Source organism: Vipera berus (assembly GCF_964194415.1).
Source record: "Vipera berus genome assembly, chromosome: 13".
Taxonomy (NCBI): domain Eukaryota; kingdom Metazoa; phylum Chordata; class Lepidosauria; order Squamata; family Viperidae; genus Vipera; species Vipera berus.
The window spans coordinates 19,014,072-19,041,576 of record NC_138216.1 but is presented as its reverse complement, the minus strand read 5'-3'; the positions used below and the strand labels follow the sequence as shown (position 1 = coordinate 19,041,576).

The window sequence follows — 27,505 nt, the reverse complement described above, 5'->3', positions numbered from 1 at the left end:
TGGCTGATATTTGGCATTGGGCTAAGATCACAGCATCGTTGCCTTCGGGGGCTGTACGGGACCTCGGGGTCTTCTGGTTCAGCCTCATGGCACCACGGAGTCATAATATCACACAGCCGGCTTTGGCTTTGCACAATCAGTAAACCTAAGCCTAGCCTTTAAACTTTGCTTGATGTCCTAGTGCACAGGTCTGCAACCCGCGGCTCCGGAGCCGCATGCGGCTCTTTCAGCCGTCTCCTGCGGCTCCCAGTCCTCTGCCATGTGCAGTCCAAAAAAAAAGTGGGACTAAAAAAGTTCAACCAATCAATTCAAATATGCAGGGTAGGCGCATATCTTGCCTTGTCTCCACTCTTCAGTCAAACCCTGTTCTGCCCATGCATGCATGTACGCGCATGCGCACGCATTTTTGCGGCTCCCAGTTTTTCCTTTTGTGAGGGAACCGGTTTTGAGTGGCTCTTTCACTGTTTCAGGTTGCTGACCCCTGTTTGTGATGTGTCAAGCCAGCCTGCTGTGGTTTGTTCAACAAACCACGGCTTGGTAGGCGGTCCAAACCAGGCCTCTAAAAGAAGGCCAGGGCCTGTTTTTCCTTTCTCTTCATCTGTCCAAAGTGTCTCTCCTTTCCAACTTCTTTTTTTTTTCAATCGAGCAAGATGTCTACCTTCGCAAAGCCCTGCAGGTGCTTTCTCTAACCAATAATTGGGTTTTTTCCCCATCCGGGGAGCCACCGGCCGTGTCTTGTGATAAACGTGCCCCCTTTTTCCATCCCTCACAGCTGAATGGCGGATCCGTGTCTTCGTCCCACAGCGATTGCCAAAGTCCTGAGGAGGCCGAGGTAAAGAAGCAGTCCGGGCCAAGGACTGATTTGCAAATCAGCAAGATTTCATCTTTCTCATAGAAACCTAGGGCTGGAAGGGACCCTGGAGGTCATTTAGTCCAACCCCTGCCCAAGGCAGGATTCTCCTTATCCTCCACCTGCTCTCCCATGGTGGCTGGCCTGCTTTCCTCCAGAGGTCCTTCTTGGTCCTGTCCCCTTCTCCTTGCTTCTTCTTTATTCTTCTTCTTTATTAGTCATTCCAAGCTCTTCCCGCCATGGGTAACTCTTCCTTCCAGCGTCGCCTTTTAGCTTCTAGCCCTTTGCATGGCAGGTTTTCCCCTCCAGCTTTTAGCCTTTTCTCCCCGCTTCCACTTCTCCATTCCAAGCAGCTTGGGTTGGGGAGTTTTCCTCCTGCTTCCCCAGCCAGCATTTCACGTCCTCTTCTGCCCACTCTAAGCCCTCCCTCCCTGCCGGCTACCCAGGCGGTTCAACCTCTGCTGGCCCCACCCCAGAGATGGCCGCAGCCGAGCGGTCTTCCCTCCGGGACCCCCAAAAGGCTCCGCTGATCCACGGAGACGCAACAAACGGGTAGGCCAGGTCGGGGCGGGTTTTTTTCCACCCTGCAGCCGGCAGGCAGGCCGCCCTCCCCCAGCCCTGGAATTAACTCCCTTAATTGCATTCAAATGTGAAAGAAAATATTTCCATGCAACGCGGCTGGTTATGTGCTCTTTCTTTAAGAGCAAAAATGTGTGGCGCTTGACAGAGCGGCTTTCATTAGGGAGGATCAGCTCAGGCGCAGCTGCCTCCAACTCCGCATTCTTTCCACACTTGGGGGGCCGGGGGGGGGGCAGCAGAGAAGAGGGAGGGGAGAGAGCTCTGCTGGTCTCAGTCGGCTTTCGGGGAGGTGGGCCGATTCCTGGGCAGCGTCGGACGGACGGGTCCTGTGGGTGGGATCCTGCCAGGGGGCTGGGAAGGGAGTCGCTGCTGGGCCTGTCGTCCCTGTTAGCACTTGGTGCCCGGGGCGACTCAGTGCCCTTCACCCTCGTCTCCCGCTGGCTGCTCCGGGCGGCCCTTCCCCTCCCTCTCCTTCCCAGAGCTGAGAGAGGAGGGTAGCTGCTCCCCACTGCCAGCCCCGAGTCACTGGGCTGCACAGGTAGTCCTCGACTTAGGACCACGTCGAGCCTGGAATTTTGGTTGGAATTCGTTGCAGTCATAAACGGAGGCACCGTGTGACCAGACTCGGTTTTACGACCATTTTTACAAAGTCATAAAGTGAGTCATAGCAGTCATTAAGCAAATCACATGGTTGTTAAGCAAATCCAGCAGGGTGCTTTTTGCCATTCTGCTGGAAAATGGCAAAAAACGTTGTGAATTGCTGCAACCGATTGTAAATGTGAGCCGGCTGCCAAGCACCTGAAAGGCAACAACCTGACCCCGTGGAGGGGGCAGCGGTCCTAATGCTGAATGCAGCTTTGAAAGGTTGCCCATCAGCCAGTTGTAACGGGAGAACTCCCTCCGTTTGAAGCGTTCCTCCTGCTTCGTGTGTAGAAAGAGGCAGCGGGGAGGGAAATGTCTTCTTGGCAAACGAGTGGGCAGAGTGCCAAGAGCCGGAGAGGGGAAGCGGGAAGCTGAGCTGGGGACGCCTGGCCTCGGGTGACGTTTGTTTGGGGGTGCCGTTTCGGTTGTAGAGCGCTGGCTCTCAAAGGGGAAGTCAGCCCTCCAAAGGTAGGGCAGATCAGGAAATCATAAAAGGATCACATGAATGTTACTTTATTGTTGTGAAGTATAATTACAGGAGCTCGAAAGCTTGCCAGAGTTTCCCTCTGTCCCCTCTTGTAGCAAAGCGAATCAAGGTGGGGCCATCTTGAGTTTCTTTCCACTCTTTCCCCTTTGCTAGGACTCTGTTTTCCTTACTTGCTCCTGTCTGCCCCCTTCAGGGTTACCTCTGCACTTCTTTACATAGTTTGACATGGACGCTTAGCAGGGATGAGGCAGTGAGATGAGCTGCAGACCCCCCCCTGCCCCCGCCCCTGGTTAGGGTGCAGGGACTGGGCACCTTCCTCTTCCCCGAATGCATGGAGACGGAGGTTCTAGAGGGAGTTGCCGGAGGAGGGGAGAGAAAGGAGGGTGCGGCTGCAGTGTGAGCTCTGATCCACCTGCCACTAGAAGCTGTGGGCCTGTGGTCCCCCCAGAAATACTACCAGTAGAATCACAGGGCAAGTGGCTGGTTTTCACTTACAAAGCCCAGCCTTCTTTTTTGCTAAAAAGGAGGATCAAGATCATCTCCTTTGCTCGGAATTGTCCCATCCAGCAACATCTCAGAGAAGTCCATTATAGTTCCTCGCTACTGCATGAAATGGGAAGTGAGGTGAAGTGTGAGCCGGCCAGGAAGGTGCCGTGATGCTCCTGATATTATGGAACAGCCTTCCTTCTCAGGACCACGATATCTTCTGGACCATCTCCGAGAGTTGGGAGAGGGAGATGTGGTGTTACCCTGGCTCTCCTCCTTCCTCTGGACCCACTCCAGTTCTGGTGATGCAGGGGGGAGATTGAGCCACAGCCCTGGCACTGTTGAGAGGCCTCAGGGCTGAACACTCCCCCCACCCAGCATCTACAGGGAGGTTCTGGGAGAAGCCATCAGCAATATGCTGGTGATGCCCAGCTTTACATTTCTGCTCCTGGCCAACACCAAGTATTTCAGTAGATGGCCTATCTCAGCAGTTGGAGGAGAAAGAACGGGCTTCAGTTGATCCCTAGCAAGACTAAGTGGCTTTGGGCTTTAGGGCCTCTGGATCCAAGAATTTGCCATTTCTTGTTCCGATGGAGTTGCACTGCCACAAAACAGATCCAGTGCGTAACCTGGGGCTCCTCCTGGACTTGCAGCTCCTGTTTAGTAAAAAGGTGGTCAGGATTTTGTCTTGTGTGTGGGTGGCTTTATTTTTTAGACTGATATAATTACTCAGGCCTTAGTCGCCTCCCTACTAGATCACCGCAATGTGCTCTACATGAGGTTGCCCCCTTGAAGAACATTGAGAAACTTCAAAACTCTTCCAGGGTTTTTTTAATGAGTTGGGGGAACATCACAGAAACATTTGTATTGCTGCAATTAGGTCGTTGGTTATAGGAAGCAACCAAATTTGGCTTTCAAAGCCTTTGAAGTTGGTTCCCTGGCTGCTTATTAAAAGCAGTCTTTGAGATCCTTGCTTTTCTAACTGTCCAATTCCTGCTCACACGCACATACACCATGGGGGATTCAAGGAGTTTATTGTGGCTTTCCAAGCTCTCCAAAAGTCTTCCCCAGGGAATCCCAGTTCAGCAACAAGGCAAACCCCAATGATTTCCTAGTTCAGTTCTGAAATGACTCCCACACGAATCCATGGAGCTGGAGCAGTCCACAAGGCAAGGACAAAGTAGAAGCAAAACAAGGCACACCCACACCAAAGTCCACTATCAAGGTTCAAGGCAAAGGCAAATCTGAGAAGTAGGTTCAAGAATCAAGGCATGAGTCCAGGGTCTAAGTCCACAGTCCAGGTCAGGAAGATCAACAAAGAAACTGACAAACACTAGGCACCAAAATGGATGTGTTGTTCCCAGTGTCATTCCTTCTTGCTGTGCTAAATACCCATTGCTTGGTGTGGCACATCAAGAGGGACGAAGCTGCTGCCTTGCAAGTAACAGGGCTGACCACCATTGCTCCTGCCTCTTCTCCACTCTGCACTCTCTCAGATCAGGCCGAGGAGGCAGCCCCTTCTCATCCCAGCTAGCTGGCTGCAGTTGCACACTCTCTACTTCTGAGGCCTTGTGCTGTCCTGCTGTAATTGTGTCGCGACCGTCTCGCACATGGCCGGCTGCTCATATGGTTGCTCCCCCTGCAACCATTCCACCATGCTGGGTCTTGCTGATCCCAGTTTGGGACCACCATGGGGAATGGGACAACTCGCCACAGCAACTTGCCCTGTACTTGCTATGGTCAGCCCGTCACAGCCAGCTCGCCACGGGACAACTTGCTGCAGGACAATTCAACAATTCAATTTAATTATTAAAAATAATTTTAAAAATATTTTAATTTTTGTCATTCACATTTCATTTTCCTTTGGCATCCTTTATTTAATGATTCTATTCCACCATTGCTTCAATATTAGTGTAACTCTTGTCCTGCGACGAGTTGTCCAGTAGTGATTTGGCCACGGTGAGTTGTCGCACAGCGAGTTGGTTTGGAGAGTTGGCCGTGGCCTGTTGTCCTAGACCCCTCTGACATGTCTGGGACTGGCTCATCCCCTTCCGAGCTGGCACCTGGAGAGGCATCTAGGGAAGCATCCGAGGAGGTCATCACGCAAACAGTGATTCACCCAAGGAAAGTGCTCAACTCTCATCATCCTTATGAGCGGCTGATGCAATAGATCACAGTCTATTAAAATGGCCCAAGCTTTAGTTTAGGTGAAATACACTTGGACGGCATTTAGGTCAAAGTGTTGTGGAAAGCCACTGCCATGTCTCAGCATATTGTGTGAACCTCATCATCACTTTAAGCCATCCTAGAAGTTGGTTGCGCAGCATGAACATAATTCTATTTTGTTAACTTGCTTTTGGGGTTAGGCATACTGTGTGAATCCAGCTACTGTCAAGTTCTGTTGGCAGCAACCTGCAAATGACTAAAAGAATACATTTACTGGTTATCCTCAGCTTATGTTGGCAATGGGGACCAGAGTTGCCATCACTAAGTGACTTGGTCACAGAGTGTGACATCACGTGACCGTGCCACTTTGAAAGAGCAAGTCTGGCTCTTGTGATAAAATGTGGATTTGCAACTTCTGACTTCCTGCTGGCTTCCCCATTGACTTTGCTTTTGGGAAGCTGGCAAGGAACAACACAAATTGTAACTGTGTGACCGCAGGGACACTGCAATGGCCCAAACTCAGAGGATGGTCATACGTCCCCCTCCTTTAGCCTTGTTTGAATGGGCATTGAATGACTGACAAAACCCAAGGAAACCTGAACTCCTTATTTTTTTTTCTTCTTCTAAGACTTGAAACTGTACTTTTTCCCACTCCAGAAGCAAGATGTTCAGGTGACTAATTTCCACCCCAACTTATTTTTGCAGCCTTGTCTTGGTCTTGTAAGTCACGCAAAGTTTGGGCTGGGATTTCAGAACCCGTCAAAAGAGTTTGAAGCAGTGCAGCACTTTAGCCAAAGAGCTGCCTCTTGTTAAACCTCTTGCTTTCCTCCCAGGTAAGAGAGCCGAAAAAGAAAGATCCCTTTGAGGAAAGCGGGCTGAACCTCAGTCCCACCGCAGCGGAAGCCAAAGAGAGAGTGCGTGCCAAGCGGGTGAACAAGAGGGCGCCTCAGATGGACTGGAACAAGAAGCGGGAGATCTTCAGCAACTTCTGAGCCCATTGAGGGTCCCCATTTCCCCTCTGGCTCCTCCTGCAAGGAGACACTTGCCAGGTGCACAAATGGCGTCCCACCCTGACGGACAGGGCCACAACGCACTCCATGCTCCACATTTCTCCACAAGCAAGGCGGTTTCTCTCTGTCCGCACCAAGCGGGAAAGGGAAGGCAAAGGAGGTGGGAGGGAGAGAGAGAGAGAGAGAGAGAAACCTCTTGCAGTTTGTATTAATTATGGATCATTTAACTGGCAATATTAGAATATGTTATTTATAGGACCATTTTTATATAAGGAATTGTTTGAGTTGCTTTTCTTCCCCATTTGTGTTTCGTTATTTTAAAATATTTTTACATTCCAAATCGGCACCTTTCCTTTCCATTTAGCTGAAAGCTAGAGCTTCTACCACTATGGACTGCAGTGTTAACAACTTCAGAAGTGGACGAGCTAACTATTCCTTGACTGTGACCCTTTCAGTTCTAAGTTTGGAGTTTATTTTTTCAGTACTTTATTCAGCGAGCACTTGAAATTCCCTTGTTTTTAGCGTAGCAGATCCTTTTCTTTCCAGTCCTTTTTCAGGCTCATAACTTAGCAAGTACAAGATTTTTATGTTACAAAATAACATGCATGGTTACAAGGGCAGAGATCACAAGCAGCCAAGCCAGCCTCTAATGGACGCCTGCGTGAATCCTGCCGTTGATTGAGGGGTTGTAATCTGAACTCATTTTTGTTATAAGAGAGTTGCTCAGTAATGAGATGGGTGGCCACCTCATTTAATAAGTCAAGAAATAAAATACACTTTTCAGTGAGACTTGAGAGACTTAGGAGAAAAAGGTTCCTTTGAGAATGAAGTTCTTGCTGGTAAGCAAGAAACATCTCAAGGCGAATTTCATCTTTATTATTTTGAGGGCATTAAAAAAACTTCCAATGCTTTAATTTTGCTGCTCTTTCAGTAGCTGTGAGCCAGCCAGCCTGCCTCTCTTTCAGCTTGCAACCTAAAGTAGATGCCTGACTGGGTTTGGTCTCAGGTGGGACTAATCTTCACACAGGTGGAAAACATGATTGTGAATTTGCTGCAACGCTTTCTAGCTCTTACACAGTTGCTCTTGGGGAAAGTGCGAATGCGAGATACCGGTGTGTCTGCAGCTCCCTGAAGATTGTGGCCTTTGGCCTAGCTAGGTTAAGGCTCCAAATCCAGGGACAGCGTGCAGTGAGGAGTTCCTGCTGTAACTCTGTGAGTAAATCTGGTGGTCATCGTTGGCCACTGACCGTTCCGAGGGGGCAAGGGAACAGAACCCACAGAGAAACGACTCTTACATGTAAGCCCTTTAGGCAATGAGTATTTTTACTCCATCTTTATTCCTGGTGGGACACGTGTAGTGGGAAATTTCTGCTGCATATGCCAATGTGCCTTGGACCCAGACTGGGAGAGAGCAGGCAAATTTGGGATTTCCCACCAAATTGATTCTCTTTTGGTGGGAATGTGGTTTCTAGTGTTTCTGAACAGCGTAAAACCAAGGCAAATATTTCAAGAGTAATTTCTGCAGTAAACTCTTGCCCGTAAAAATGCCACTAAGAGTTCTGGATGCAAAGTGGAGGTCACTCCCAAAATTTCAGTGATGCCACAGAGACTTCCAGATGAGCTACCAGATTGGAACTATAAATTTGGCAGGAGGGATATGTGGCAGAAATAATCTTAACCATATGCATTAAATCTAAATAGAAATCTGAGTTGATGAATGAACCCTACACTCCCTCATTTTGGGGGGCAGCCTCTTAAAGGTCAAGGGTGGTCTTTGGCAGGGAAACAAATGCCCACCAGAGAACAGCTCCCTCAGCAGGAAGGGACGGGCGGAGCAGCTTTGGGAAGGAAAAGGCAGTGAGGGGTTTCCGTGCCTCCGCTAGGAAAAGGAACAACCTTTTTTCTTTTTCTAAAAAAGTTGTGTTTTTTTTTAAAAAAAAAAGCTTTAAGAAGATAGCTGAATGGGGTGCATTTTTTCTTTTTTAAAAAAGCAGAGGGCATATCAATAAGGAATTCCCTTTTAATGATGGCAGAGATTAAATATTGCTGTCCTGGTGTGTCCACCAGGGAAGTCCCCAAAACTCCCAATGGTGGCTGCAATGGTGCAATCAAGGCCCTTTTTTGTGTACAAACTGTCCCCCAGCTCTCCTGAAGGAGGGGGGAGAGTGACGTTTTTGCATGTTATAAACGGACAAATTTGGGGCTTTTTGAATATTTTGTAAATGGTTGAGTTGAAGAAGATGGCTTAGTTCATTCTCCCTTTGAAAAAAAGGCAGTGGTTGTGGTAAAGCAATTGTAGCATTTCTTACTAGAGGGTCCTTTTGTTCAGGCACTGCCTGGGTTGACCGAAAGGCTCTTAAGAGGTGGGGGCCACACCGAGGGCTGTGATGCTCTGAAGAGGCTTCAGATACGTGATGCATTTGTACCCATCAAGCCAGGCTTCTCTGCCTAACTTTGCCCCTGGCAGCTGGGCTCCAACCACAGGATCTCTGGGAGGAAAAAGATTTGTGTTGCAAGAGAATCAAATTCCAGATTTGGCTCACCTGTTAAAGAGACCAGGAAGCTTCCAGTGAGAACTTGATAGGGTGAGGCAGATCATAACTTGCAATTCACCCTTCCTTGCTTTCCTTCCAATGAATCTGATTGTAGAAGATGCTATTGTTTTTGAAAGGACAAAAGCTGTGGGTGATAGCTGTGGTCTTCTCAACAGAAGTCCAGGTCCTCTGGAACGTTGTCTTGTGGTTTTGTAGAAAGGGGGTGTTCGGGTGCCAGGTGGGAAGAGGGAAATCTTGGCGGTGGTCCTGTCCACCCTTTTGGTCTGGTAGGTGCCTGCCAGCAGACAGTGCGTCGTTTCTGAAGTTTCTCTCTCCAGCTTGTACACCTTGGGGCTCTCCAGAGGTGTTGGGGGTAGAGTGTCCTTAATGCCATATTGGTTGAGAATGATGAGTAGTGCATTTCTGCTTATCTGTGGAAGTCCCAATTTGGGAAAGATCAAAGAATTTAACAAACTTAAAAAAATAAGTTTCAGATTATTGATTCCATTAATCTTTGGCTTCACATTGTCCGTGCAGGATGCCAAGGATTGGTACAGATCACAGAAGCTGCCACCTTGAACATCACTATTATAGTGGTTTTTTTAAAAAGGCATTCAGAAGTGCTCACTGATTATTTTCCAAGGGGAAGATGACAGCCAAAGCTCCAGCCCTTTTTATGGGTGGCATACGTACAAAGGAGGTAGGGCTTCCATTGCACAGCTGTTCCTGCCATCTTTAATTTTCCTTTCCTGTCCCCCAACCGGTGCCCCTGAACCCTCTTATTTTCGCTTTCTCCGTGATGATCCACCACCACATTCCAAATTATTTTAATAGCTGTCCTGCTGTAGGTGATTAAAAGAGGCGTAAAAAAGTGCAAGATAATGTGGTCGATGTAAGGCTACAGAAATGGAAATCCCAGCCCCTTCCAGTGAATGGTTGTCGGAGTCCCCCTCTGGCCCTGCAGGGCTTTATGCTCGGCTGGCTGCCCCCAGCGAGAGTTGGTGGGCTCAGAGCCCCAGGGTTGGAGATGCCCAGCTGATCTCAGGGCAGACCTGCTCTTTCTTGGGGGGAGGGAGCTGGAGACATTGATGGGGGCCAATGTTGAAAAGGCACATTTTGGGGGAGGTGTGAATTTTTAAAATGTGTGGGGAGACCCATATTAAGTTTGAAAATCTTAAGGTGGACCTTATGGTTTGCGTTGAAAGTGTTTGTCACCTTTTTTGCTTTGCCGTCAGAACTGCTTGGCTTCATTGTTTCATGGCAGAGGTCTCCAACCTTTTGAGCACCAGGGAATGGTTTTGTGGAGGGGTTTTTCCGCGGACCGGAGGGGGCCTGGTTTTGTGTGCTGCCTATATCCCGCGGATGGGCTTTGCTTTTTTGTGTGGACCGGTTTCTGGCACGCCACCACCCAGTGCTGGTCCATGGACCGAGGGTTGGGGACCCGTTTTATGGAATTGTGTTCACATTAGAGGCGTCGGGGCAGAAGGCAGAAACCAGCACTGTGGCATCTTGCTCCAGGGACAAGTGTGCAGGTGCAGACCTAAGAAAGGGCTTTGTTAGGTTTTCAAGACTGGAGGCTGTCTGGATGGTGGATGGGGCAAAGGCCCCCCCCGGGAGCCCAGCGATCGCCCCAACTTCCCTCTGCTTCGTGGAACGATGCTGGTGGGTAAAAGCTCACTTTCTTCTTCTTCTGCCATCCTGCCAGCTCAGTAACTTGATTTCTGCACATTAATTCTCTCATACAAAAAAATAACTGACAAAGAGCTCTTTTAACTGCATTGTATTTTAAAAAGTATACTACAATGTCAATAATAAAACTGTTTTCTCATGGACAGCAAACTTTGTTGTGTTCGTGACTGTACTTTTCTATTTTTGCCCCTTCCTGAACTTGCCTTGCAAACACATTTTCCAACAAAGCTCAAGATATCACAAACATCCCCTCGCCTGCTCCTTTCCTTGACCACAGGGAGCGCTGTGGGATTGAAGCCCCACCCCTTTTGTGTGGCATACGTGGCACAGGTGGAGCTTTAATTGTGTCTTGACCCCACCCCATGAACATCTTTGCAGCCGAGGGGCTAATGTTACTAAATTTTAGTTTTCAATGTAGCACAAGAAAATGTTTAAATAAGCAGTATCACTTGTATTCGTTGGGAATGAACTAATGCAAATGATATCAAACAACTTAGTTTGGGTCCTTCTCTGCTGGGAAGTAACAACAGACCACTTGTTTTAAAATGTGAAAATTTAGCCATCACAATTCACATTTAGGATCCCATTATGTCCATCCAGCTATTGGTGTAGGGTGTGCCTGCATCAAAGCCTGCCTCCGCCCCCGAGATACGGCCTCGTGCCCAGCCTTTTTCATCCGAAATCAGCACCCAGCAGCTCCTCCTCAGAAGGGGCGTAGCTGCTCCCAAGCCTGAGCCACCTTAGTGGGAGCTCCCGAGGTTACACATCTGACCTGAGTTGGAGAAGGCCTTTGCTGGCATCAAGTGGGGAGCATCTGAAATGCAAATTCCAGGCAGGTAGAAGATGGGGGTGGTGGTGGACCAGTCTGGTATGAGACGGAGAAACCCAACCTCTGCAACCTGCAGCCACCTCAACGGGGTTCTGCTGGGTTCCTTCTGTTAGGACCTACATCCCCTCTGCTTCAGGCGTTGGGGCACTTCTCCTTTCTCCAATTGCCCCCCCCCCGCCCCCCATGTCAGGTTGGGCTGGATGAGACTGGCCAGGACACCTAGCAATTCTCCATGGCACCGGCTTTGAACAGAGGCCCCTCTGATCCTAATTCAACCACGAGACCCCCTTGTTTGTAGAGTTGCATCACCACTAACCAGTCAAGAGCAGAGCAAACACAAGCAGGCTAAGTTGATCTCTTAACCGTTGGCTTTTGGGGCAAGATGCCGACTTGGCAGCTGCCAGCATCTCTCACAATTACAATGACCTCTTGTAATCGTCAGCCTGAGGGAGGCTTGGGGGCCCAGGGGGCTGCAGTTCTGCAACGGGCTGGCTCCTCCAGCGGTCTGGACTGCCCCAATTCTGCTCGCTTTGGGCACCCTTCCCTGAAAGGACTGCCTGGCCATCCCTGCGGTCCCAATTCGTCCCTCTCCAGTATTGCGCTGCTGCTGCTGCTTCAAGCGTTCCACAGGATGGTTTACTTTCATTTCATAAGCAAGGCAACCAGCTATAACATAAACAAACACCTGGAAGGTCCTTGGGCTGCCTGCTCTAGATCCATGCAGTCATTCCTTCTCCTTCCAGATATCCCTCCCGAATGAAGTCAGCCTCCCACATACTTTATTTATTAAAAGTGCTCGCTGGGCAGTCCATCCTTCCTGGACAGTAGCCTTTTCACGGAGACTTGAGAGGCAGCGTGAAATCCCAGTCCCGCCCTCCCGTGCTGACAGATGAAGGACAGGAAGAGCTCCGGGGGGGGGGGGGGTTGTTCATCACCAGACCTCCTCTTTGCCCAAGGAGGAACTGCAGTTCCTGGGACAGGCACCAAGTCTCAGCCCGGCGGAAAACAGCTTCTCCCAAGCAACGGAAGCTCCGAGACAAAAGAGGCTGGGGGGGGGGGAGCTGTTCCTCAGCGTTTCATGGATCCTGGGCAGATGTTCCTGTTGAGGCACTCGCTGCAACGTGGACGGACAGGCAAGCAGATCTGCTGCCCGAAGCCGACCAGGAGCCAATTTATCTCACTCCAGAGTGTCCTGCAGATGGTGGAGCAGGGAGAGAGAAAAAAACATTTCAATGTGGTAGAAAAAAATAACACAACATCGACATTCAGCGATGCCTGAAGCAGCCCAGTCTCGGATGTTGCAGGAAGACAACTCCCAACTTTTGAGACCAAGGGAACATCAACATCAGGAAATAACTACAATTCTGGAGCATCAAGCAATAGAGGTGAGGTGGTACCCGACACTGGGAACACTAAAGGGAAGTGAGATTGCCACCATGCCCCACTGATCAAAGTGCAACCACAGAGGCTGCTCTCTGCTCCACTCCCGGCCTCCCCAGAACTCTCCCCTTTGCCCTGGGCTGGAGGACCCGTTAGAGCCACCTTCCACGCTTGGTTTCAAAGGAGGCCAACACGGCAAGAAAGACACGTCTGGAGCTGGTCTTTGGCTCACCTGGGCAGCCATTCTTCCAGAGCTTGCCTCGTTTCTTCTGGAAGTTTTGTTTCCTTTTTGGCCCACTTTAACCTGTTGCAAATCCGATGCACGTGTGTGTCCACACCTGTAGTTCAAAATCAGAAAGGGGGAACTGTCCCAAACGAGGACTGGGGAAAGCCCCCTCCTGCTGCTATCAGATGCATGCCATGCTCCTTGAATGGCGGCACGTCGTCTCCTTGGGAGGAGAGTTGCAGCCGAGTCAATCAAGCGAGATTGCAGCCTGGCACTTTGTTGAACTTTAGAGACACCTCTTTCAGAGAGGGGTTTGGCCCACAGAAAGACGTCTCTGAACGGAAATAATGGATTTACGGGAGAGTCTGAGACATCTGTCAAGGGTTTGGTTTCCTAGACGGCTGGCTCAGAGGATCCCACCCTACAATTCTATCTGATTCTTCTCCCTCTCGTGAACTAGCCTGGAGTCACAGGCTGAAGGTCTACTAGACCGGCCAAGTGCTACCTAGAGCTTCTGCAGCAAGAAGGCAGTGGAGAAACAAGCGGAAACCTGGTGACTGGTCATCTTGCCGATGTCCAGGCCAAGACCCCAAGCTTCCCACTGAAGGAGGAGAACATCAGTGGCCCGGACAGGAAAGGCTCCGAAAATGTTCTTCCCTCTGGAGCTCCCAGGGAGCCGTAGCAGGACTGTCCATGGCATATTAAACATCAGGAGGAAAGAAATCGAACTGGAAACTCGGCAGGACCCTGGCCAACATCTCTGCTGACCTACTCTGCCCCCACAACTGCTTCTCCAGCCGAGGCGCCATTCGTCCAGAACAGGCAAGCCCCGTTTCCCCCAAGTGCCAGCCGCCCCCACCCCCCCACCCCATCGGCATTCAGGGAAGCTGGGCAGGAAGAGGTGCTGAGGCCAAGAAGGCACCGCAGCGCCCCCTGCGGCAGGATTCTTTCCTGCAGCAGAGAGACGCCAAGCAGAGCAACTTCCAGATCCATCCCACTTTATTTATTCCCCGCTCAAATTTGAGCTGGCTAAAAAATCGGCTGGCAGGCAGCTCTTTCCTTTCCTTGGACACCATGCCAGCCGGCTGAAGGAGGACCCATCGCCCCAGAAGTGACGGTCCCACCTCTCCAGTTTCTCCCATGAGGAACCGTAAGCCCCATGAAGCGGTGTAAAAGCCTACGTGCTGCTGCTGGTCCAGGTTATCTCGTGTGCACAACCTGGCCCCAGTCCAGGCCCTACTCTGGCTCTGAACCTGCAGGCATTTCAGAAAACTCTCAAAAACACGGCTGTTTTCCTGGTGTGTGTGTGTGTGTGTGTGTGTGTGTGAAGTTCATGAGACGGATGTGATTTGTAGGGACCGTTCTTGTCCTTGGCTCCCATTAGATGCACACACTATCTGTAATTATTGTGACTGATTGTACTGAGTTTTAATTTAATGGGGGCTGCCCAGGGACAGTTTCAAGAACAGGGTCACATAAATGGACTGAAGCATAGGTAATCCTCAATACCACAATGGAGCCTGCCCATCGTCTTGTAAGTTGTGATGGTCATAAATCAGGTCACCCAGATGACTAACTCAATTTTATGATGTGTTTGTGGCAGTCATTAAGCGAATGCTGTGGTTTTAAAGCGGCAAATGGCCATAAATGCAGAGCAACTGCCGAGGGATTGACGTGAAGTCCTGTGACGGGGGTGGGTGGGTGGTTTGCAACTATGAATGGTTGCTAAGTGACTGGTCATAAACTGAGGACCACTTGTAAATGAATGAATGAATGAATCTGAACTCTGAAGTGCAGGCAATCCAGATGTAAATATGGCAACTGAACAGGAATTGGAAGATGAAGGATTGGAAGAGAGAAACATGAGTGAATATGAGCTGGATACATAGCAGGGATTGTTAAACCACCTAAATGTGCAAGAGTAAGGTAGCTGAATGCTCGTTCCCCCAAAAGACACAGAAACAAATCCACTCTGCAAGAGACGTACCGATTCCCGAGACTTTCTTCCAGGCAATGTCCATCACCAGGTGGGCCATCTTCGGACCGACCCCAGGCAACTTCACCAACTCGGCCACAGTTTGTGGGATGTCGCCAGCATAGTCCCGCTTCAGGATGGCTGTAGTTTGCTGGACGAATCGCACCTTGTTCTGCAGCCCACCCACGAAAATGTAAACTCACTGAGCTGGGCTGACCAGGGCCAATCTGACTCCAGCATTTTCTTTCTTCTTTCCTACTGTGTCCTAACCAGCTGGCCCCAAGGGAATCTGGTGCTTGCAACCCAACCCCCCTCTCCCTATTTTTTCTCTCTCCCACCACTGTTCCCCTCCAAACAGTATTTGGAGACAGCTGCCCAGAAGCTTCAAGACCACAACCCCCCATAGACCTGACCTGCATCCTCTAAACCAGGGGTGTCAAACTGCTGGCCCGCAGGCCGGTTTCATCATACCGAAGCCGCGCCCACCCCATTGCTGGCAATGCAAAGAGTTTGATAAAGGTAAAGGTAAAGGTTCCCCCGCGTGCTAGTCGTTTCCGACTCTAGGGGCCGGTGCTCATCTCCGTTTCATAGCCGAAGAGCCAGCGTTTGTCCGAGGACGTCTCCGTGGTCACGTGGCCGGCATGACTATACGCCAAAGGCGCACGGAACGCTGTTACCTTCCCACCGGAGTGGTCCCTATTTTTCTACTTGCATTTTTACGTGCTTTCGAACTGCTAGGTGGGCAGAAGCTAGGACGAGTAACAGGCGCTCACTCTGTTACGCGGCACTCGGGATTCGACCCGCCAAACTGCCGACCTTCTGATCGACAAGCTCAGCGTCCTAACCCACTGAGCCACCGATACCCGTGCTCTAAACCCTTTGAAAAGCTATCCAGGCTATAGTGCCTACTTTGCCATCTTAAACACATCGGAACAGCTCTGCGGGATTAGGCCAAGGCCCACCTTGGTCCAAAATTTTGTTTCTTGCATTGGCCAAACAGATGGCTTGGGGGGCTCCCAAACAAGAAATGAAGACTACCACTCTGTCTGCAAGTTGTCTTCTCCAAGAGATACTTGGAGGCATTTGCTTCCAACCCGGAGGCAATTTTCCTGCCTTCAAGACCAGCATCCCTGCAAAGACTATCCTTCTCCATTCTTTATCCAATCTGCCTTAGAGCCATCCAGGCAGGTGGTCACCACATTAGGGCAATGAATTTCACAGATTCACAATGTGCCACAGCACTTAAAGCCCAACAGTGCTTTACAGTCCTCTCTGAGCAGTTTACAGAGTCAGCCTGTGGCCCCAACAATCTGGCTCCTCTTTTTACCCACCTGGGAAGGATGGAAGGCCGAGTCAACCTTGAGCCACTCAGAATCCAACTCCTGGAGTGAGCAGTGAGTGAAGCCTGCAGTACTGCACTCTCATCACTGCACCACCATGGCTCTTACAAATACCTTTTTTCAATTTTAGGTACTTTTATTAGAATACGTTTTTGTAGAATTTTAGATTTTGCTCTTGAATTTTCCTTTGTAAAGCAAAGTTATAAATGCAAAAGAATTGATTTTTGTTATACTTATGAACCTCTTTCAGACTTGCCCCCTTTCCAGGGCTGTCCTTTATTTTTTTTCTAAGAAAACACCTATCTATAGGTAACCTTGGTCGTAACGTGAGGAGGAGGAGGAGGAGGAATACTTCTTCACGCCACACACAGAGCTGGGCCAGGGAGTAAAAGGGGTACAGAGAAGCAGACCCTCCACCTTCTGCCAGCAGGCCCTCCTTGCCACACTGGGAGGTGCAGAGTAGCCTTTCCTAATTGACAAGAAGTTGCTCTGGCTGCTTTGTGCAGGCAGAAGATGGAACAAACTAACGCACTGATGATGCTAGTAGTTTGGTAATGGATATGGTAACAGCCACATTCACACACAATTGGCCACAGCCATTTTGGCAAAGCTGCTAAGACGGATTGCGGCTCGGGAAGCTCCATGGGGGCTTTCAGCCCAGTCCTTTCTGTCCAACCAGCCTACCTCACAGGGTTGGGATGGGGTGAATGGGTGGCAGAGGAGCTCCCACGGAAGGCGGAGAGTATATTAACCTGCAAATTAATCCTGCTTGCCCGGCTCTTCCCCTTCACGTGGAAAATCGCTCACCCTCCAAAAGCCGACGGGGTAAATGAGCCGGCCCAGCGCCTCCTCGTCAGTCTCCAGGATCCGGTCCACCGTCAAGCCGTGCTTCCGCAGGCGCATCATGGCCGCGGAGGTCACCTGGTCTCTCGTCTGGCTGGAGAGCATGAGCGACAGCAGAACCTGGTAGCGCTTCACCTGCCAAGCAGAAGGGAGGGAGGCAGAGGGGACCCCGTTGCTGGCTGCCCCGGGACCCTCCAGGCCCTCCCGGCTGCCCCACTCACCTCCGGAGGGGCCTCCCTATCAAAGCAGGCCCAGGCTCCCATCTGGTCCACCGGGGCATCCCTCCTGCTCCGCATCTCCCGGATGTTGGCCAGCTGCTGCTCCCAGTTGGCCGGTTCCCACTTCTGTCTCTTGGGCTCGGGGGCCTCCGCCGCCCCGTGTCCCTCCGGAGGAGGCTCATAGGCGACGCCCACTTTCCTTCCGCTCCGGAGATGCCTTCCGCGGGTCTCTGCCAGTGCTGTGACACACAACGGAACGCACGCACACAAATAATAATAATAATAATAATAATAATAACAATAATAATAATAATAATAAACCTTTATTGTCAAAATACAACATGTGTACATTGAGATTAGCTGAGCCTCCCCCCCCCCCCCGTGCTCTCTCCCCCCAACACACAGTGACAACAAACCCTCCATCCCACCACACCATGTGAACCAACTACACCACACACCGGCCTCCCAAGTCAATTCTGCATAGGATTATGTCCCATTTAAAAGCCTAACAGCCCACGGATAAAAGCTATTTTTCAGCTTGAATGAAGAACTTGCAGTAAGAAAAGACAGGAGCACCTGAGATAATTTTGCTAACATCTGATAATGGAAAAGGTCAGGGAGTTGCTTTATGGATTACACAAAGGCTTTTTGCAGGCCTTCAAACTCTGGGTGCCCAGGGCTACCTCACCTGCCTCCTGAAAGAGCTGCATGACTACAGGAAGCAACTCGAGTCATAAAAGGGAATATTGAACAACTAAAAGCGGGGAAAGGCCAAGATCGTTTACTGCCACTTTGGTACGGCTGGCTATATTCCTATATCTCCTACGGGATGGTAGGAGAGTCAAGAGGTACCGTCCAGGGTGGGAGTCGTCCCTGAGAATCTGCCTCACTAAGCGACGGGCCGGAGCCTCTCCGGGGAGGGGGTTGCTGCCTGCCAATTGAGGCCCAACGGCCAGTTCGCCGCCTGGGAAACGACCCGGAAGCCCGGCTGGCTGGTTCCGTTGCGGCGGCCTCCTAGCGCCCCTCCCCAGCCCGCCGGCCTTCGCCCGCACCCCGAGGGCAGCCGGCGCTTCTCCAGGAGAGCCGCCGGGGTCGCCGCCGACCACTCCGCGTCCCAGCCGGGCCCGAGGGAGGGGGGCGGGCGGCGAGGCCCGCTAGCCCGGCGGACACGAGAGCGCCCCGCACGCGAGACCCGCGCCGCGACCTTCCCGGGAGGCGCCTCACCTCGCGCCCCGCTCGGCAGCCGCCCCCGGGCTGGGAAGCTGCGCCCCGCGCACATGGCCCCGCCCCGCCGGGACCACAGCCCCCACAATGCCCCGCGGCGAGAGCCGCCGCCGCCTCCTCCTCCTCCTCCCGCCGTCGCGCGAGCTCCGCACCGGAAGCTCAGCGATCCTTCCGCTTCCGGGGGGGCGGGGAGGGGGCGGGGCGGCGGCGAGCTGTTTACGCGGCTTGGGGTCGGAGCCCGGTAAGTCGGCAGCGCCTGGGCCGCGGCGGGCCTGCTCCGCGGGGCTGTTGTGCGGCCTCTCGGCTCCGGCAGGCGAGCGTGAAAGACCCGGGCCGGCCGGTCCTTCGGTTCGCTGGGCCAATCGGGGCCCGGCCGTGCAGCTTCGCCTCCGTTGATCTCGGGCGGCCCCGAACGCGGCGGAGGCAGCAGAGCCCGTTGGGAGCTGGAACCGGCCGGCGGCCCCTTCCTTCGGCCCGCGGAGCCTCCGGAGCGGCAGCCGGGCCCAGACTGCCTGCGGGGCGGCTGGGCTGGCCGGAGTTGCCCCCTTGGGCGCAGCTCCCCGGCCGGGGGCGAGAGGGGCCTCCGGGGAAGCCGCTCCGGGGGGCGAAGCAAGGGCCGCCGGGAAAAGGCGCTCGGGCCGGCCAGGTCTCCCTCTTCCCGCACCCGAAGCGTCGCCGGCAGCCCGCAGAGCCGCGCGGGAGACGGTTCGGGACGGAGAGCCGGCTTGGCCGAGCGAGCGAGGCGGCCGGGCGGGAGTTCCAGGCCCGCCTTAGGCGCAACAGCCGCCTGGGCGGCTTCGTGGCGGGGCCGTTCATAAGCGGCTCACCGGCAACTGCCTGGCGGGTGGCAAAGCGGGTGTGTGTGTGAAAATCTAACGCTGTGAAACCAGGTTGAGCCGACCGGGCCTGGTGCCCACCCCCTCGGCCAGAGAGAGTCAGCGGGCAGGGGCCAGAAGAGGCGCTTTTCCCGCAGCGGCCCCACGGAGAGGACCCCGACCCTGTTAGCCTTTCACAAGGAAGGCCCTAAAAACCTGGGTTGAGTCGGGCCCCGTTTCCTGGAATGCGTAAGAAAACAGGAGCTCATGGAAGCGGAGCTTGATTAAGGAAAAGGTGACAGAGTAAAAATTACGAGGCACGTTACATCCAAAATGCTCTCTGGAAATATCCTAGATATAATAATTACTAAAGGTACTAACAAGCTATTTATAAGCAACAATAATAAAGAGATCGATAAACCAATCTTTCATGCTGTCAGTACAATTATTATTTCAGCTTGAAAAGCTTTTATACGTACAGTATTGTTGTTGTTAGCTGCGAAGTCGTGTCCGACCCATTGCGACCCCATAGACAACCTTCCTCCAGGCCTTCCTGTCCTCTACCATCTTCTGGAGTCCATTTAAGCTCACACCTACTGCTTCAGTGACTCCATCCAGCCACCTCATTCTCTGTCGTCCCCTTCTTCTCTTGCCCTCAATCTTTCCCAGCATTAGGCTCTTTTCCAATGAGTCCTTCCTTCTCATTAGCTGGCCAAAGTATTTGAGTTTTAGCTGCAGGATCTGGCCTTCTAAAGAGCAGTCAGGGTTGATCTCTAGGACTGACTGGTTTGATCGCCTTGCAGTCCAAGGGACTCGCAGGAGTCTTCTCCAGCACCACAGCTCAAAGGCCTCAATTCTTTGGCGCTCGGCCTTTCTTATGGTCCAACTTTCACTGCCATACATTGCAACTGGGAAGACCATAGCCTTGACTATATGCACTTTTGTTGACAGGGTGATGTCTGCTTTTTAGTGTGCTGTCTAGATTTGCCATGGCTTTCCTCCCGAGGAGCAAGTGTCTTTTAATTTCTTGGCTACAGTCTCCATCTGCAGTGATCTTGGAGCCCAGGAAAATAAAATCTGTCACTACCTCCATTTCTTCCCCATCTATTTGCCAGGAATTGAGAGGGCCGGATGCCATGATCTTCGTTTTCTTAATGTTTAGTTTCAACCCAACTTTTGCACTCTCCTTCTTCACCCGCAACAAGAGGCTCTTTAGTTCTTCACTTTCTGCCATTAGAGTGGTATCATCTGCATATCTTAGGTTGTTGATATTTCTTCCGGCAATCTTAATTCCAATTTTTGATTCATCTAGCTCTGCCTTTCTCATGATGTGCTCTGCATATAAGTTAAATAGGCAGGGCCACAGTATACAGCCTTGCCGGACTCCTTTCCCAATTTTGAACCAATCAGTGGTTCCGTGTCCAGTTCTCACTGTTGCTTCTTGGCCCGCATATAGGTTTTTCAAGAGACAAATAAGATGGTCTGGTACGCCCATCTCTTTAAGAACTTGCCACAGTTTGTTATGATCCACACAATCAAAGGCTTTAGCATAGTCAATGAAGCAGAAGTAGATGTTTTTCTGGAACTCTCTCTAGCTTTCTCCATGATCCAGCGTATGTTGGCAATTTGATCTCTGGTTCCTCTGCCTCTTCGAAATCCTGCCTGTACTTCTGGTAGTTCTCGATCCACATACTGCTGGAGTCTAGCTTGTAGGATTTTAAGCATAACTTTACTAGCATGAGAAATGAGTGCAATGGTGCGATAGTTTGAACATTCTTTGGCACTGCCTTTCTTTGGAATTGGAATGTAAACTGATCTTTTCCAATCCTGTGGCCACTGTTGAGTTTTCCAAATTTGCTGGCAAATTGAGTGTAGCACTTTTACTGCATCGTCTTTTAAGATTTTGAATAGCTCAGCTGGAATACTGTCACCTCCACTAGCTTTGTTGTTGCTCAGCTTTTCTAAGGCCCACTTCACTTCACATTCTAGGATGTCTGGCTCGAGGTCAATGACCACCTCATTGTGATTATCAGGGACGTTAAGCTCATTCTTGTATAGTTCTGTGTAATTACGTACAGTATTATTCCACTAATTAGTTGTTCAAGTGCTTTATCCATACTGAAAAGTAAGGTTTATTGTAATGATTAATTACAATTAGCATTAGCATTTGGAAAGAATGTCATGACTATTTCCAAAACTTTGAGAATGGGGAAACAAGGTAGATTCATAACATCAATTTATCTTAATAAATAACCAGCATCCTAACACATACAGATCTATAGTAATTATCTTTTGAAAACTGTAAAATGCCTTTAATTTGTATAGTCATGCCTTTCAATATGGTTAAAAGAAACAACAGTATTGTTGGTCTAAATTTAATTATTTTCAGGTTCTGGTTTATGAAGTCACTTTGTTTCATTTCACGAGGAAGGTTTTGCTTTCTTCGGTTTAAAAACTGTATAGTTCAAAGAACTGAGGGACCACCTAGAGCAGGGGTGTCAAACCCGCAATGTCACATGATGTGTCGTGACATATGACACTTTTTCCATTGAAGGCAATGGGGTGTGCCCGGTTTCACTATGATACATCCGGCCCACGGGCCGGCAGTTTGACACCACTGATCCTCGAGGTATTCAGTTTCCCACTTTATATATATATATCACAATCCTGGAAGGCCAGTTTGGTTCAATCGTGACTCCTGGGCTCAATGAGTTCAGAGGACTAAAAGGGAATGGAGTTACTTCCATACATTTTCTTAACTAGAGCAACACACTGGTTCTCGTCATATAAATTGATAATGTTTTTAATGCACAAAATAAAGGGAGAATTCCTGGCAAAGTTGGACACATACTGTATTCTATAAAGCAGCCACCTGTATGCCACGTTTGATCATGCATAGAGTGGATTGTAGGTGTCTGTACTTTTTTTGTGTGTCTCTCAAGCTTCTATCTCGGGAGGGTTATATTGAGAAAAACTCTCAACTATTTTCCCTTGATTCTCTCCATACAGTTTCCTTGATGCTGTCATAGTTAACAATGGCAAAACCACCAAGTAAAGATCCTGGGCTAAAGGAGAAGTTTAAGAGCCTCCTAGGACTGTCATCCAGGCCCAATTCTAAATCATCTGAAGGAAAACAGACAGAATTCATCATCACTGCAGAAATACTCAAGGTAACATTCAGAAATGTTCCAAACCTCAAACCTTAATAGATGCCACAAGAGAAAATTAATGCAGATTTTAATTTCAAGGATTTTTTAAAATTTGGATTCCCCAAGGATTTGTGAGTAAAATAAATCCTCAATTTAATAGACTTTGGTTTAATGAAATGATATTGTCTTCAGCTGCAAGACAATATTTGTATACTATATGCTTGCATATATATATATATATATATATATATATATATATATATATATATATATATATATATATATGTATATATGTATGTGTATATATATATATATATATATATATATATATATATATATATATATATATATATATATATATGTATATACACATATGTATATATATATGTGTGTGTGTGTATACACACACACACATATATATACATATGTATATGTATATGTATATATGTATAAAATCCTAATAGCCATACTATGTATATATAAAATATGCATTTAATGTGTAATATGATTAAATTCCATTCACATTTAAAGGATAACCTATTACTGTGCAGCTGAGGGTATACAGTAACACCATCCTGATGGAATTGCTTTATTAACTAACCATTTAACTAGCTTTGATTTATAACGCCAACTTCTTAAAGTCCAAAGCCCTGGCCCTTTGGAACATCTTGCCCCATGAGATGAGAGTGACTCCCACCATTTCCCTAAGAGCCTGAAGACCTGGCTCTGCAGTTGGCTTGGGTCCCCAATGGGGGATCTTCATGCTGGAGGTGGTTGATTGAATAACAGCAGTTCCCACCTTCCCTCCCTCCCTCCCCATCTTTAGTTGTAACTTGTATTTTATTGAAAGGAGGGAAGGAAGGAGCATATATTGAGAACTGGACATCCTGAAGTGCTGTTTGCTGGAGGGGAGGCAATGTGATTGTGATGGGAGGGACAACATATTAGAGAGCCCCCTATCTTTGGGGCTGACAAGTGCCTTTAGAGTTTTCAGAACACATTGAACTTCGTGGCTGCTGTGGAGAATTTCTAATCCATACAAAATGGCATCTGTATATGCAAACAAGCAGTTCCCAAGCACTGGTCCACTAGAATGCTGTCTGTCACCTCTTATACTTCCTATTCCCTTAGGATACAGTAAGCCATCCTTTTTTGCTTTATTCTTGTTCTGGATACAGCTGGCCATCATTTTTATTTTCTGAGAAAATTTGAGAGATCAGAACCATTCTTAAAACTATGCAAATCACACTATGCAAATCAGGTGGGACAGTTGGCACCCACAGGAAACTGTTTGGGAACTGGCCCTACAAGCAATGTTCCTGCTATAGTTGTACGTTCTCCAACTCAGCAAACGGGAATTTGTCAAACTGGAAGAGCACAGATCCTCTGCAGAGGATGGTTCCTGAGCAAGGGAGGTTTCCCCTTATCTAAGAAGTGTGAGTCTGTGCGTAAGAATCTTTAAGCAGGAAGTGCTAGTCCTGGTTCCTTTACTGCTTGATGTGGTCAGACATGTCTGTGAACCTGCTGCTGCTTGTACAGATCTAAGTCCTATTTTTGTTTTTCAGGAACTGAGCATGGAATGTGGTTTAAACAATCGGATAAAAGCAATTGGACAAATCTGTGAGGTGGCAAAAACTAAAAAGTTTGAAGAGGTGGGTATGCAGGGCTTGCTGTTTAGAGAAATAAATGCCTTATCCCGCTATACAAGCATCCACTCCACTGCAGCTGAACCGCACATGCCATATCTCAGCATTTAGAGATGGCTTGGGATGAATAGAGGGTGGGACCCTGGGTTGCTAAGCCAGAGGATTTCTGTTTTCCTTCCCCAGTAGAAAAGGGGATGGAACAAAGTGGGAGTTTAAATAAATAACAGGAAGGCAAATCTGGCTCGTTATTTTTTTTCTCTTGAAAGTAGATCTTTTTATTCATTTCTGCTCAGCGTGACCTGCCTTTGGGTAGTTCTATGGCATTGGGAGAGAATGTCAGAAAGAAGCTGTTAACTTGAGAACAGACACGATCTGACATTCTGCAGTGTTTGGTTCCTATCTTACAATATTCTGGTGAGGGAGCATCCATTTACTTTGCAGCACCACTAACCCTGTGGTGTTAAGACATAAATGTCACAGTTACCTAATAGACCAATTGTTTGCTGTTGGATCTACACTTAGTAAGCACGATTGATGCAGTTTTAACTGAACAGACCCCGAAGGATCCAAGGGTCTCTGAGTGCTTCTGTGCTCTTCCTACAGCACGCGGTGGAAGCTGTTTGGAAAGCGGTAGCTGATCTGCTGCAGCCCGATCGGCCGCCTGAGGCCCGGCATGCTGTCCTCCATCTGTTGCAGGCGATTATTCTGGGACAAGTAAGCTGCGTGGCCAAGCGACTCTGCTAGAAGGAGGCGTCCTTTTTAAAAACGTCCGTCCGTTACTTAAGCCAGTTCTTTTATCTTTAAGGGTGAAAGGCTGGGGATTCTCCGAGCTCACTTTTTTAGAGTGATTAAAGATTATCCGTCTAATGAAGACCTACACGAGCGGCTCGAGGTATTCAAGGCACTGACTGATAATGGGAAACACATAACGTACTTGGAAGAGGAACTAGGTATGTCCCCTTTTTCAGATTCTTGCACAGAGAAGGGGGTGACCAAAACGTATCATCTGAGCTTCTGGTCTGATCCAGCCAGGTTTTGCCTTCTGGTCTTACAAGAAAAGACCTCTGGTGAACTTTTGAATGGGCCATTTAGAAGTTTGAGCCGTTGACCGTCATTCGTGTAGAAGGTTTTCTGCAGTTCAGCATCTGGCATTTCCTCCCTTGTTGCTGCTTCTTTCAGCTGAATTTGTTCTCCAGTGGATGAAAGTTGGTTTGACTTCAGAGTTTCTGTTGGTGTTGATCAACTTAGTGAAATTCAACAGCTGTTACTTGGATGACTACATTGCTGGCATGGTCTAGTAAGGCAAAGTTTTAGATCTTCTCTTCCTTATAAGGAAGCATGATTAGTATGGAATTCTGGATTCTGTGGTCCCTACGTAGCTAGACAACCCAATTTGGGGGAGGTTGCTTTGAAATGATAATCTTGGTGGAGCCATGTTCTTTTGCTGGCTGGGTCGTGGAAAAAGTATCTATGTCAGTGTCAGTTCAAGGACTGAATTAATTGGGATAGCAGCCCAAAGAAGCCATCAATGAGCTACGAGCCGTAAAGTAGTGGAGAACTTGGTCAAAACAGGTTCTCCTCGCGTACCTGAGCCTGGTTGGGGGGGGGGCTTTCTGGCGGGCTCGAGTTGTAGATTTAAGATTTCTGCATAGGAGGTTCAGTGAACAAAGCCAGCCAACCAAGCAACACCCTTAACCAGATTTTCCTTTCCTTTAGCATGATTTGCGCCTTATGCATTCAGACATCTTCTGCAGCTGACATTAAGGTGGGTAGTTACATAAATGATGTGGGCAGGATAAAAAGGGCCCTTAAAAATAGGAACAGGGTTGCATTGGGACAGGGAGACTTTGAGTCTGTTTCTTTCTCCTACTTGTAAACTGTCCTGCACACCTTCCACTCGGTCGCTCCTCCTGCTTAGTTTGCCATCAGATTTCCTCCTTGCCTGGAATTTGCTGTTGCAGCCACAACTCAGTGCAGCTGGAGGCCCGGCTCCTCTTCATCCGCTGGGCCACTTCCTGTCCGGCAGCTCGTGTCCTTGGGCGGATGTCTGGAAAGGGGTGCCAGAATGACCCACGGGGGAACTGCAGGCATGACAGCCTCGGTTCAGACAAGGGCAATGCCGAGTTTACTTGCTGCTCCCTCGGCCCTGCCTTGTTTCTCCTCAGCCCAGCCTTTCCCCCCCCCCCCCAGGTCTCCCTGCAGGTGTTGGATGCCGTGGTGTGCTACAATTGCCTGCCTTCCGAAATCCTCCCAATGTTCATCATCACCTTGTGCTGGACCATCAACGTGAAGGAGCTCTGTGAGCCCTGCTGGAAGGTGAGCTGTTTCTCCGGGACTCGGGGCAGGAAGCGGCTAAGTCCCGGGGAGCAGGAGGGGGTGAGGAGAGCAGCCCAGGGGCCGCCCGGCTTGGCGGGCAACTTAAGGAGCCTGCGGCTGGGTTTTCCCATGGATTTAAGCAAGCCCTGGTATACTCATCTGGTTCATGTATTAAGCTGTGATCCGCTTTGTTTATGCTCAGTGCTGTTCTTATAGGTAGGTTGAGGTGAATAAGGCAAATTCCATCACAAGCAGCAAATTCCATCATACGGACCAAGTAATATTCTGGTCTGGTAATGTTCTAACCTCCAGGCAACCGTGCCCAGATCTTTCTGTTCTCCAAAGAAAGTGGCTTTGAGATCTAGGATGGGAGCAGGCATTTTCTAGGTCCACGGAAGGGGAAGGGGTCCCAGCCTCCTTTTTGCCATGACGCTCTGTTGGAGCTTCCATACAGAATATCTGGGCTGAGACCTAAACGGATGGAGCTGTCAGGTTGGAAGGTAGAAGGTCTGAGGAGCCAGAATTCTCCCAGCACCCCTCCTCTCCCCCCAAGTTCCCCCCCCAGATTTTTGGCTTTGGCAAAAGGGGTCAGCCCTTTAATGGCCACACCAGAAAAACACCTGAAATTCAACTTCACAGGAGTTTTGAACTGAAAACGTTTGGGTGATGTTTTAGAAGGCGGTATGCCTAATGATCTACCGGTATTGATGCAAATGTTATACAGTTTCGTTAAATTTCTGTTGGAGAATTTGTCATCAGGCTTGGTGCTCCCTTCATTTCTTTGTTGCAAAATGTATAGTGCTTTCTGTGTGGAATTCTTGGTATCCTGTACACTTAACGGAAAGCCCTTATTTGTCTTTCAGCTCATGCGGAATCTGTTGGGAACTCACCTGGGTCATAGTGCCGTTTATAACATGTGTCGGATCATGGAGGACAGGTATGTGGCTGCGTGTCTTTCTGAGGGACGGGAGCAAGCCTTGGTTGTGGCACATTGAAGAATCGTCTTGGAAGGGCAGAGAGATTGTGGGGCACCACAAAAAATGAAATTTTATTTTCAGATTTTTGTGAGGAAGATTAGGATACTTCCCTCTGTTCTCTGTT

General features: G+C 49.4%; 3 protein-coding genes across 11 annotated transcripts in view; 2 read left to right on the top strand and 1 right to left on the bottom strand.

The window, feature by feature from the left end:
* NHERF2 (NHERF family PDZ scaffold protein 2) overlaps window positions 1-10,593 on the top strand; it is an 89,419-nt gene extending 78,826 nt beyond the window's left edge. The window contains exons 6-7 of one of the 4 annotated variants that reach the window (XM_081338481.1): window positions 773-832; window positions 6,585-10,593. In XM_081338481.1, coding sequence (XP_081194607.1) covers window positions 773-832; window positions 6,585-6,725 — 201 coding nt within the window. In that variant the 3' untranslated portion in view covers window positions 6,726-10,593. Of the gene's footprint in view, window positions 1-772; window positions 833-3,082; window positions 3,842-6,043 lie in introns of those variants that run through there. The other 3 variants (XM_081338480.1, XM_081338483.1, XM_081338482.1) reach the window with 3 other exon arrangements.
* On the bottom strand, window positions 4,063-18,620 carry NTHL1 (nth like DNA glycosylase 1). 4 transcript variants are annotated; one of them, XM_081338484.1, is made up of 7 exons: window positions 18,479-18,620; window positions 17,258-17,493; window positions 17,001-17,171; window positions 14,866-15,025; window positions 12,885-12,990; window positions 8,764-12,464; window positions 4,063-5,466 (listed from the first exon to the last, which is right to left on the bottom strand). In XM_081338484.1, the coding sequence occupies exons 1-6, from the start codon at window positions 18,531-18,533 to the stop codon at window positions 12,341-12,343; spliced, it is 852 nt and encodes a 283-aa protein (XP_081194610.1). In that variant the 5' UTR covers window positions 18,534-18,620; the 3' UTR covers window positions 4,063-5,466; window positions 8,764-12,340. The 4 variants fall into 4 exon arrangements, with proteins under 4 accessions (XP_081194610.1, XP_081194611.1, XP_081194613.1 ...); XM_081338485.1 differs by lacking the exon at window positions 4,063-5,466 and having other exon boundaries at window positions 10,737-12,464; window positions 17,258-17,484; XM_081338487.1 differs by lacking the exons at window positions 4,063-5,466; window positions 8,764-12,464 and having other exon boundaries at window positions 12,916-13,101.
* A 3,682-nt stretch (window positions 18,621-22,302) lies between these two features.
* The window catches only part of TSC2 (TSC complex subunit 2), a 49,728-nt gene continuing 44,525 nt past the window's right edge, over window positions 22,303-27,505 (top strand). For all 3 annotated transcript variants that reach the window (XM_081338451.1, XM_081338450.1, XM_081338449.1), the window contains exons 1-8: window positions 22,303-22,463; window positions 24,008-24,094; window positions 24,692-24,802; window positions 24,894-25,038; window positions 25,268-25,385; window positions 25,805-25,853; window positions 26,279-26,404; window positions 27,268-27,341. In XM_081338451.1, the coding sequence (XP_081194577.1) occupies window positions 22,329-22,463; window positions 24,008-24,094; window positions 24,692-24,802; window positions 24,894-25,038; window positions 25,268-25,385; window positions 25,805-25,853; window positions 26,279-26,404; window positions 27,268-27,341 (845 nt within the window). In that variant the 5' untranslated portion in view covers window positions 22,303-22,328. The remainder of the gene's footprint in view (window positions 22,464-24,007; window positions 24,095-24,691; window positions 24,803-24,893; window positions 25,039-25,267; window positions 25,386-25,804; window positions 25,854-26,278; window positions 26,405-27,267; window positions 27,342-27,505) is intronic.

Excerpts from the sequence above, each read along its gene's own strand:
- NTHL1 (XM_081338484.1), bottom strand. The coding sequence starts at position 18,533 with ATGTGCGCGGGGCGCAGCTTCCCAGCCCGGGGGCGGCTGCCGAGCGGG. Across the intron at positions 17,172-17,257 it reads ATAGGGAGGCCCCTCCGGAG|GTGAAGCGCTACCAGGTTCT; the intron begins GTGAGTGGGGCA and ends TCTGCTTGGCAG. Across the intron at positions 15,026-17,000 it reads ACCCCGTCGGCTTTTGGAGG|AACAAGGTGCGATTCGTCCA; the intron begins GTGAGCGATTTT and ends GGTGGGCTGCAG.